The 11778-nt window shown below is 46.5% G+C and overlaps 2 protein-coding genes across 2 annotated transcripts in view; both read right to left on the reverse strand.

Moving 5' to 3' along the window:
* Positions 1 to 3714, reverse strand: part of LOC109968630 (uncharacterized) — a 16350-nt gene extending 12636 nt beyond the window's left edge. The window contains exon 1 of the mRNA XM_020615016.1: positions 3137 to 3714. Coding sequence (XP_020470672.1) covers positions 3137 to 3163 — 27 coding nt within the window. The 5' untranslated portion in view covers positions 3164 to 3714. The remainder of the gene's footprint in view (positions 1 to 3136) is intronic.
* Positions 3715 to 6312: 2598 nt separating this feature from the next.
* LOC109968635 (peptidase inhibitor 16) overlaps positions 6313 to 11778 on the reverse strand; it is a 12236-nt gene continuing 6770 nt past the window's right edge. Inside the window, exons 2-6 of the mRNA XM_020615033.1 lie at positions 10245 to 10395; positions 10011 to 10078; positions 9661 to 9770; positions 8412 to 8503; positions 6313 to 7957 (exon numbers count right to left, since the gene is read on the reverse strand). Coding sequence (XP_020470689.1) covers positions 7473 to 7957; positions 8412 to 8503; positions 9661 to 9770; positions 10011 to 10078; positions 10245 to 10395 — 906 coding nt within the window. The 3' untranslated portion in view covers positions 6313 to 7472. The remainder of the gene's footprint in view (positions 7958 to 8411; positions 8504 to 9660; positions 9771 to 10010; positions 10079 to 10244; positions 10396 to 11778) is intronic.

An 11778-nucleotide genomic window follows, 5' to 3' on the forward strand; every position in this document is an offset into this window, starting at 1 on the left:
GTCCAGCTGAGGATGATGGTAGTGTCCTTAGTTCTGCAGGTGCTTGAGCCTAAACGAAAGCAGTGGACACCTCTGACCTAACGATGGCACTACAATCTACCAGCAAGATGAAAAGCCAGGGGGTCACCAAGGTTAAATTCATCCTGAGAGGAAGAGGACGAGAGCAGACCTTTTTCACACAAAACAGTGGAGAGACCAGGACGTTTCACATGTGGTGGACGTTTATGGAGAAACTTCTGATCAGGACAAACTGGGAGGAACATATCGTAACCCAGTGGTTTGGGAGGAAACTGGGCCATTTGACCGTCGCACACACCGCCTGGTTGTTATTGTTGTGTGCACGTGGCTCACATCTCAGTTACATCTGTGCACATGTGGCAGTTTAGGAGTTGAGCGCTGTTCACACTGGAGCCTGGTACATGGTGCTGACACACAGACAGGAAGCAGCAACACAACAACCATCAGAACAGTATATTTTTCCTTTGTTGTGATTATTCATAAAGTTTTCATGACTTTGAAAGTGGGTGTCACTGAGTGTTAAGAGTTTTCTAGAATGACTAAAACCCTTTCACAACATTCAGAGGTGTAAAACCAGAGAACGTCGAACCAAAAGCCAACTTCAGCATCGTTCACCAGTAGCTCTCAGACCATCAACACTTTAACTCTGTGAGTAGAGACGCCAGCACAGAGGAACAGTGTGAGAGCTCCGGCTGAAATCGAGGAAGCAGCTTCAGTTACTATGAGGCTGAGACAGAAGACTGGATGCGAACAGCGCCTCAGGGGAGAGGGCTGTCCTCTCCTCACAGATCTCAGCCAGAGTATGCGCATGCCACTCTCCTTAGCCCCGCCCCCCAACAAAAATCTGAAGATTGCCACTGATAAAATCTTTGGCATTGAAAAAGATTTGGGTTAACAAAAATCTGAAGATCGTCATTTTTTCAGTATTAATACTTCTTTAATGTCAGTGTTGTTGTTTGTTGAACCTGCACTAGCATCACTAGCCAGTGTCTCTGGCTTCCTCATCGTCTGCCTCCTCATCCTCATCCACACATACAGAGATCATTGTCCTTAGCCTTCAGTCATCAGAGCCGCTCGCACAGCCGTTGTCGGTGACGTTGCTGGGTTAGGGATTTGTGTGTCTGTGTGTGTCTGAGAGGGTGTGTGTCTAGTTATATCACTGTCTTTGTGAGGACCCGTTTTATGCTGCGAGGACGTGTTGTCTGGTCCTCTCAGCTGTGAAGGGTTTTCTGAGGGCTCAGGGTTAGAGTCAGGTTTAGGTCAGGCTTTGTGTGAGAGCTGGGGCTAGGGGGTGTGTTGTGTGTGTTCACAAAGAAAGACAAATGTGTGTGATGCACGCTCAGGTCATCTCAGTAACCATCTGACCTCTCCTCCCCCTTTCTCTCTAAGTGGGTTTCCATCTAAATATAGCACAAACTTTATCCACAGTTTGGGAAAACCTGTGAATTAATGCAAATTTCCATCAGGATTCTGAGCAGCGTCATCAGTGAGATGCAGGAATGAGGCCGAAAAATCCAGACTGACTGAAGAGGCAACACAAAAGTGTTTTTTGTGTCTAAAACTGTATGAATCATGAAAATAAAGTGTAAAATGTTGGTGATGTGAGGAAGGGACGCTGCTGTGAGCTGTGGATGGTTTGGACTGAGGCTGCAGGGCTGACAGCTCCTGCTGTGGCTGTGTTTACTGCGCTTCATGAGCACTGCTCAGGCTCCGTGTGCTCAGAGTCTCTGTTTGGGAACCAGTGCATGATGCCAGAGGAGCAGACTGATGGATTTGGATGGAAAATGCATCATATTGTTATAATTTCCGTGAGAAACTAATTAAAATGAATGTCTTTTTTATCATCTGATCACTAACACTGATTGAATCCTGTATGGACACAGTGTTCAGCAGTGAAGCTCTGCCTGTCCACACTCTGCTCTGACAGGGGTTTTGCGTTAATGCAGCACATCTCCAGTGTTTGGCAGGTTCTGAGGACAGAGCAGGACTTTCACACACGCTGACGTTACCAACATAAAACCAGAATGAGGCGGCAGAGCCGTCAATGTTTGAATTTGTAAACTGAAAACCAGTTTATAGTGGAAGGTTATTGGTCAAGATAAACAGCTGGACGGCTCATTTTTCCAGTCAGTGACATTAAACCGCAGTAGAAGAAGAAGGCACGAGATGATGACATCATTAAACAAACACCAGTCAAAGATTAGCTTAGGCTGCAGCCTCCTCATCACTCCACGCCCCACTGGTTGGTCACCTGACCCATGTACCCCGTGATGAATTGGCTAAAGCCAGGCGAGGTTCTGGTGCCCAGTCGGACGAGCAACAGTCTGGCTCCTGGGTTGGAGACCTTGGTTGGCTGCCTGTAGTGTCAGCAGTTCCATGAGACAGAAGGTCTGTTCTAGACTGTTAGGAGCACGCGTTAATATTACGGGAGTCGCATTTTACATGTAGTAGCTAAAACTACAAGATAACGACAGAACTTCGATGGAGAGCAGACGAACATTACTGTCTCCATCCTCTTCATCCTTCACTGTAGAATCACTAAAGTAATGAGAACAGTATGTCTGCAAGCTGCGAGACAGACTGCACCCCCCCGACCACAGCCACATCTGTCTGCAGCTACAGTTCAGGGGCGTGGCTGGACACGTGACGTTACAGCCCTACAGGCTTTGCCGCGTCTTACAATCCGCAGACATACACTGTTAGGTAACACCATTTTCTCTCTTGCTGTCAACACCGTGGATGTAGCCGAGTTGTTTGAATGAACATCACTGGATCTGTCGCTGAACAAAATCGACCGGGGGCATCGTGCTCCCGTTCAGCGTGAGGAGTCGCAGGTTCTGGCTGAGTAAAGGTTCTGGCTGAGTGGCATGAGTCTCCACCTGGTACCAGGTTAATAAACATTGCACAGTGTCTGACTTTGCTGCTCTTTGTCACATTGTGCTTTTATTGAAACAGAAACTTTTCCACTTCAGCCAAGTGTCAAGACGTTTTTGCAATATTTCAAGATTTGTTCACATTTGTGGCATTTCTGCTCAGGAATTCAAACTGTTCATAAATAGTGGTGGTGTTAGTCTCCCTCTCTCTCTCAGCACAAACACACCTGCAGGAGGTCACTCACCTTGGTCCGAGTGAGACAGCAGCCCATTCTGACTCTTCGTCGGCCCAGTCAGGAGGAGCGAGAGGAGAGGAACAGGGAGGAAGAAGAGGGTGAAATATTGAGAGTGAGAGGAAAAGAATGAAGGAAAAGAGGGGAGGAAGAGGAGGGAAAGATAGATGGAGCGATGACAGAACTGCTGAGTGGAGGGAGGAACAGGGAGAAAGAGGGTTAAAAGAGTGAGAGAAAGAGAGCGAGAGAATAGAAAGTGCGAGTTTGTCGAGCCTCGTCCGCCCACCAGCTCCACACTCTGATCACCCACAGTCCCCGGCTAATCAGCTGTCCTCCTGTGCTGCTGCGCAAACTACAGCTCCCATGATGCTGCGGTGCAAACAGCAGCAGCAGTCGGTGGGCAGCAGGTCCATCACATCAAACCTCTCTCTCCTCAGGAATCAGAAAGCACCATGGGCAAAGGAGCAGCAGCACAGAGAGGGGCGAGCGAGGCAGAGAGGCCACTGAAAACCTGAGAGAAAGAGAGACGGAGGTGCTGAGAACGGAGCTGCCTCCATCTGACAGTTTCTTCTTTCTTATTCTCCTCTGTCTCAGTTTCTCTGCATCGCTGGTCCCATTGGCCAATCACAGAGCCTGGATGCAAGGAGGAGGGGAGGCGGACACTCTGATTGGCTGAGAGCAGGGTCAGTTGGAGCATCCATTCATGGCTTTTCTCTCCTTTCCCTCTCTGTTTCTCATTTCCCCCTCCAGTCTCTTTTCTTCACATCCTTCCTTGTTCTCTTGTCACCTCCTGTCTCCTTGGTCCTCCTGCGGCCTCTGCACCGCTGCCCCGAGCCTCAACTGATGCTGAGCTTATTGTGTGTGTGCGCATGCTTCAACCTAATGTGCGTTACCCTGTCATTTATGTGATTCATGAGTTTGATTCTAACATGAGATGTGCCGTGTCAGACTGTGACACTGTGCATGTACATGTGCTAATTTCACAGTGGTTCCTGAGCTCCGGTTAAAAAGTACACGTAGCACCACAAATAAAAAATAATGCAGTAAATAATTAAAATACTACAGTAGATAATAGCTACAAGTGTCGTGTTCTCGGTGGGAGGGTCCAGAGTTCAGTGAGCGGAAAGCTTCAGATGTGGAGGTTAAAGGAGATAACAGAAATGTCCCCATCACCTTTATTTGGCCCTGATCTGAGTCTGGTATCTGCTGAAACCAGGTTTAATCCAATACTTTACCTAAATAACCCCAGTGCACAGTCAAGTTAGTGTAAGCCATCAGATTTAGACACCTGAGCTCCACACGGTGGTGGAGACGCTGCCCTGAGCCGGACTGACCAGCGTAACATGTTGTCGGTCCACAGGTAACGCAGACGGTGTCTGTCCTGTTTGCTCCACACAGGGAACCTTTAACTCTGTTTATGCTGAAGACGACCAACAGCCCAGACGTCTGCTCTGCCGAGTTGGTGGCAGTCCACCGCTGTGCACAGTGCTTGTCATTGTCAGCCAGCTTATGTAAGACCAAACACCTGTGTCAGGCCTGTGTGGTCCTTTGTGTTCTGCAGGTAAAACCCAGTCAGGTCTGGGAAAATAAATGGCTCCACACTGTCTGCACACATGAGCAGCAGACAGACAGTAAAGCATCTGAAACAGTCATTCAGACAGTTCATTTTTGGCTACAAGTGGAATAACAATAGTTTTATTTATTATTTCAAAGTATGTATGTTACTTTTTGTCATGTAAGTACAAGATCATTTCCTATTTTTGCTGTGAACAGTGTAAAACCTATTTGTATCAGTTGTTGTTGTCCCTTCATACGTTTCAGGTTGAAACAGAACATTGAGAGATAACTTATGTCATTCAGATATTTTTACTTTGGGTTGGGGTTAGCTCATAAAACAGACACACACTGACACACACCGCTTGTTGGCTCTATTAAAGTCTGAACCGAAACCAGACGACATTCAAAAACCTGTTTGAGGGACCTGAACAACACGTGAGGCCATAAGTGGTTTTGGTGATGAGCTGCGGAGTCAGAGGGCGAGAGACTCACAGTTACATGTCAAATTAACGTGGATTAATGAGGCTCGGCCGAGTCCAGAGACACACACACTAACCCGAGTTAACACACATCTTAACATGCAGACACACACTCGGAAGTCACTGGAGGGGGAGGAGGAGTAGAGGGTGTGAGGAGAGGGGACAGCCAGAGGCCACTGCTGCTCCTCTCTGGCTCCAGTGACCCTCCCCCCCATACTGTTGGGTCTCTGCACCATTTCTTCTCTCCCTCCATCTTTCTCATTCTCCTTCTTGGTGTCTTGCTGACCGTCAGTGCACACACACACACACACACACACACACACACACACACTGCCTGGGGGACGGTTGTTGGTGCTGTGCTCACCAGAGGCCTGTGCAGTTGTCACTGTGTGTCTGCTGCAGTGGGAGTCTCATTCTCTGGTTGGAGGACCCAAGCAGGGCCGCTACAGGACGCACACTGGCTCTGGTCAACACATGGGTGGCGCTCTACTACTGTCACGTTGGAGGTAGGAGTTGCTCTTTGGACTTTGTTCTGCTGCAGTAAACGTAGCAGAAACAGTCTGAGAGCAGTGAATATTTCAGCTCCTCTGTCTTCTCACCTTCACATTTCTATTTTCTCCTCTTTAAACTTTTCATGCTAACTTCTTCTTTTCTACCAGTATATGCAGAGATTTGAGTTAATTATCTTGTTATCGAAGACTAACAATGTTTAATTCATTACAACTCCAAATCTGTGATCTCAAGATAACAAAGCTGCTTCAAAAGCTTGTTTTCTGTAAGTGAAGAGAGAATTGTTCCGTTAACGTGAGCGCACTAAGACCAGGCTGTTGCTTTATGGGACAATAAGACATTTATCCTGTCAAAAAACCATGACCTGTTGTTTTCCCAAGATAAAATTATGAACCTCTTATCATAATAAAACTGCTCTGTTATTGTGTGATGATTAACTTTCATCTTGAGTAACATGATTTAAAAACTAAATATTATCTCACGATTGTCTTTTCTTGAAAATGAAGCTTTTGTTTGTGAAAAGAAGATATTTATCCTGCTACATGAAGAAGAGCACTGAGCTAATGCAGAGCCAGCCGCTGACACAGGAAGCATTAAAATGAAGATTCAAGGAGCAGATTAGAAGTGGTGATTACAAACAGCCGCATGTACTTTAGGTTTATTTCATTATGAATCTTATATACAGACATTTACAGCACTCTGACGTTAATGTCCTGCTGACTAAGACAGTGTAACAGAGGCGTGAACTCTTAGAGGCTGTGTCCAGTTGTCGTTCCAGGCTGAGACAGTACAAGGTCTACAGTAGATACGTTAGTGAAACAGATGAACAAGAAGCAGGGTCGTCGGCTCGAGACACAAACAGCAGTCGTGTCGTCATGTCTCCGCTGCTCTGCTCTCGTTCCATCTGTGCAATGGTTTGTCCACATGAGATGATCCTGTGTGTGACAGAGCGAGTCCACCTGCAGATCCAAAGGAGGAGGCGGCGTGCACGGGCCGGCTGTTCATCAGGTGGTGAGCAGCCTCTCGTAGCAGCACTTAAATCCCATTTTGGTTTTCAGCTTTGTGTTTTTGCTGTCAGGAACATTAGAGTGTGTTTGCACCAAATTACAGATTTTAGTGGGTGAACCTGCTTTGACCTCTGACAGAGAAGGAGGTCATGTCTAACTGGCCAGAACTTCTCATTGGTGGTTTTGAGGACCAGAGATAAGAGCATGTTAGGAAACCACTCCTCTGTAGGAGAGGTCCTGGCTGCAGAGGAGCGTTCAGGTGGGGCCATGCACAGATTCAGGGGGAGGAGCGATGCTAGCAGTTTCCACCTGCTGAAGCTAAGCTAACCATGTCCTGACACACGAGACTGATCGCTCATCTCACCGTCCTCTGATCAAAACAAACAGGCAGTGAGAGACGGCTGCTGTCTGAGGTCAGACTCGCCTCCTGCTTCACCTCATGAGCCCAAATTTAACAGAAATATGTTTCCCTAATGTGGAGTTCTCTTGGTTTTCAGCCCCAAGAACAAATCCCCCAGCATGTTAGCAACACTGTTAGTACACGTCAGTGGCTGGTGGCCAAGTGTTCCTGAAGGGGGTTACGTGCACACTGTCTGACCCAGATCTCAGTCCAGACCAGCAGATGTTGTGGAACAGCAGCTGTTTTTTTGATGAGGGTGAATTATTAGTGAACCCATTTTTCTCTGCAGGTGAGAGGGGAAGCAGTTTGTTACCATGAGCCAGATTAACAGGGGAATGTGCAGTGAACTTACTGTCTCCTCCTCCTCCTCCTCCTCCTCCTCCTCCTCCTCCTCCTCACAGCCTCAGAGTCAGGATCCCAGTCAGAGCAGCTAAAAGAGCAGAAGGTGTAGGTGCTGAGCCAGCGCTCTGTGTGCTAGCTTCAGTGTGCTGGAATATTTCTGATGTGCCTGGTCCCACTTCTCCCTCCATCTTATGCGTTGTCTCATCCTTCACCCCCCAATCCTCTGCTCCCTGAGTTGCTTGGGGGACGTCTGAAGGGGAGGAGTCTGGTGGTGGGACGCCCTCAGAAATGAAGGGGTTGGTGGTGGTGGACATGATACTGGGAGTACTGGTTGTAGTGGTGGTGGCAGCAGCTTCCTTCTCCTCCTCCTTCTCCTCCTCCTTCTCCTCCTTCTCCTCCTCCTTCTCCTCCTCCTTCTCCTCCTCCTTCTCCTCTTCAGGCTGAAGAGAGGGCTCAGATGTTGCTGGAGGAGGAACAACTGTCTCCTCCTCTTCACTGCCCTCTCCTTCTCCGCTAGGTTCCTCCACAGTGTCATCAACTAGACAACACACAACAACAAAAACAGATCATCTAACACGGACTAACAGACTTAAGGGCTGCAGCTAAACAATATTGTGCACTCTAGGCCTGCTAGCATGGTTGTGGACTGTCAGTGCCCTTTGTTAACAGGGGACACTGTGGGAATATCACCTTTGACCTTTGAGCTTTGGCTGCTTTACTTTTATACGACATGTCGACATTGGTATCAGTAACATATGACAGGTTGTAAAAATGAGTCTAAACCTTAAAATAAAATGTATTGCCCCGAGACAAACTTGAGGATGACTCATCAAGCAGCCAAGAGACTAATAAGATCTTCTGGTCCTGAGAAGTCAACGCTTCAAAGTAGTGTTGAGGCCTAGTGGAAGTCACGTGACTACGGAGGTCACTGCATTCACAAAAGACAAAAACAGATCTTGTAATTGTAAGATGATCAATGGTGCATCTCGTACCACACAGGTTGTTTTCACACTTCTGCAGGTTTTCTGGACATCTGGAGCACCAGTCGCCCTCGACGTACGGCTGCATGCCTTCGTAGTTCCCTCTGGACACACACACAGGTGCATTATGGGTTAATAGACCTATTTAATACAAGGACTAGGAGGTAATGTGTACTTCATTACTTTGTTGTAGTCAAATGTCATGGCTCCTTCTCACAGTGATGAGGGGAAGTACAGTACATCGACATTGTGTCCACCAGGGGGAGCCCTCGTTCTAACAGTGTAGCAGCAGCAGCAGTGGTACTGCACTCAGTGTAGTATTAGTAGTAGTAGTAGAAGTAGTAGTAGTAGTAGGAGCCAGATCAGAAATAGTTGTGGTAGAGGTAGAAGCAGTAGTAGTAGCAGCAATAGCACAAGTACTGTAGTAGCAATAATAACAAGAATACCAATAAAAGTAGCAGCAGGTCTGCTTGTAGTAGTAGTGTTAGTAGAAGTAGTACAAATAGAAAGAATACCATTAATAGCAGATGTAGAGCTGATGATAGTAGTGTAAGTATGAAATAGGAAATATAGTACTGGCACTATATTACTGTTGTAAAAGTACTAGAGATTGAAGAGACAATAGTGGTGGTAGTAGTTACTGCAGTAGCATAAGGAGTATTAGTAGAAATAATTGTGTTATTAGTAGGGATAGTACTACTATTAGAGGTGATGAAGGTAATAATATACAGCAAAGTAGTTACACTAGTAGTTCTAGTATGGTAGTAGCTGTAGAAATAGTAGCGGTACTATATTATTAGTGCTAGTTGTAGTAGTAATAGGAGTACTAGCAGTAGAAATAGTAGTGTTAGTAGTAGAGATAGTATTACTAGTACTGGTGCTGACGATAGTAGTAGTAGTATACAGCAATTGTAGCAACAATAACAAGTGGCTGTAGTAGTAGTAGTACTGACAGTACTGCTGTAGTATAGTTCAGTGACACTACATGTAGTAGTAGTACAAGTGGTAGTATTAGTAATAGTGACAGAGTAACTATGGTAATCCAATATTAATGTAACTAGTAGTACTACTGTTATTAGTAATAATAACAGTAGTACTAAGAGTAGTAATAGTAGTAGTTGAACTAGTAGTGCTAGAAGTAGTACTAGTGGTATAGTAGTAGGAGCAGTACTTAACAGTGGTGTTATAGTAACAGTCAAAAGTAGCAGTAGTGGTATTCCTGTAGTAGTAGTAGTAATACTGTAGTAATAATAGTACTGACGCTGGGAAGTAGTTGCAGACGAGGAAGAAGACTTTTCTCCAGGTCAGTCCCTCCATGGTGTCACAGATGTGGGTGGCACAGCCGACTTTGTGCGAATCTGCCCACACCATCTGTAACACACACATACGTGCACAGGGTTTACTGTAACTCCAGTCCAGACACATGTGTGTATAAACATGAAGGTGTGTGTGTGTGTGTGTGTGTGATTTGTTAAAATGATGGGGTGTAAGGTTAGATCACGCTTTGGCTTTGGTTTAGGGTAAGTCTCCTGGAAATTAATGTATGTCTATGTACGGACATTGTAGGTGATTGTGTGTGTGTGTGTGTGTGTGTGTGTGTGTGTGTCTAACCTGTGTATAGTGACCACACATCTTATCTTCATCACAGCTGTTGTTCTGGAAGTTGTAGTCCATGCGTTCTACAGATGTCAGTCACATTACAAACAAGACATAATTAGCTCTAAGCAGTGGTGGAGGAAGTATTTGGAAGTATCAGTACTATAGTACTTAAGAACTCCATCACAAGTCCTGTTGCTGGAGTCTGGTTTTACAAACACCTGCTGCACTCTGACAAACCAAACTCACCCAGGAACCATTTCTCCATAGCCTCTCGAAGGTCCATAGTCCCGGTCCTGACAGACAGGTTCTCTCCGGTGTTGTCCAGGTCTGGGTTGTGTCTCCAGATACATTTAGCAGCGTAGGTCTGTGCAACCAGCTGCAGGGCCGGGTCCCATTTCTGCAGGGAGAGTTATGAGGAAAGGTTTGGAAAAATTCTGGAAATGTTGGAAAGTGTTGTTTGTAAACAGATCGGTTGGACTTGGATGTAGCTGGAAGAGTCAGACCTCCACCTCTGCCATCAGTCAGTCCTGATCCACGTGTTTTAATAATATTAAAAAGAGCCATTTGTAACGTTGTGCAAGGTGTCGGCCAATCTGAGCTTCAGTGCTGACCCTAGTAGCTCTGTCCTCTCAAATACTACTTTACTCCTCAAGTACTACTACTGCATTTTAACAGTGTGACAGTAAAGATCTACCTCAGAAAGAGAAGGGAAGTCACAACGTATTGAGAAAACAGTGTGGCAGTGAGTCTTTGGTGAAAGCTGTGGACGATGACAGAACAAAGTGACGTCTTTAACCCTGTTGTGTTGAGTCACTGTTGCTAAGACATTAAAATAACTAACAACAGGACCCTGACTGGGAGTTTCATATTCCTGTGTGTGTGCATTTATTTAACACAAACAATAGTCAGGGGTCTCCTTCACATTCCTGTCCCTCCCCAGGCGCTTGCAACATCTGCTCTGTGTTATGACTTCGAGGTCATGCACGTGGTTTCGTAGAACCACCCACACATGCACACACACACACATCACCTCCGAAAGGACATCAGGGATGTGAACAGCTAATTGTGTGTCTGTTATCGTGACACCATCCTGGTTCATTTCCCTTACATACCGGATATAAGATGTTAACAGTGCACGTTTTATGGCTTTAGCATCGTTCCTCTCACTAATGCAGCTTCACCAGCACCTGACTGGAGAATCTGTGCCGCCGGATGCTTCTCAACTCAGTAGTGGAAGGAAACATGCAGATACTAGCATTTTCTTTCTAGAGGCTGCAGGTTGTAGCTCAGTTTGAAGCCGTAGCCACGGAGGTTTCACATGAGAGCAGGCTGGACAGACACACACACGTATTAATCAGTGCAGACCTGTGAGACTCTGTCATCTCTGACAGATGCAGACTCTCACAAACCTCATTTTCCCGTCCATAAAATGTAACGCGTTGTGAAATTGGTAGCATAACAGAAAACAACGTGCCTATTTTTCTTGGGGCATTATGAGAATTAAAAGAGGAGGGACGTCACTGACTGAACCTGGCTTTGTGTTGGCTGGTATAAGGCGTCGGTTCAGGCCGCCACAGGCCGCCACAAGCCGCCACAGGCCGCCACAGGCCACCACAGGCACGTGCTGTTTAGTATGCAGCTATGAAACCGTGCCTGCCCAGCACCATGCAGGGAGGGTTCTGGAGCCACCCCCTGGGCAGTGGTCAGTCTCCCTCGGACCCTCACAGGCCACTCCCCCTACAGTCGCTGCTCTTCCTCTGCTGCAGGGAGGGGGGCTGAA

Source organism: Monopterus albus, unplaced genomic scaffold (genome assembly GCF_001952655.1).
Source record: "Monopterus albus unplaced genomic scaffold, M_albus_1.0 scaffold155.1, whole genome shotgun sequence".
Lineage (NCBI taxonomy): Eukaryota > Metazoa > Chordata > Actinopteri > Synbranchiformes > Synbranchidae > Monopterus > Monopterus albus.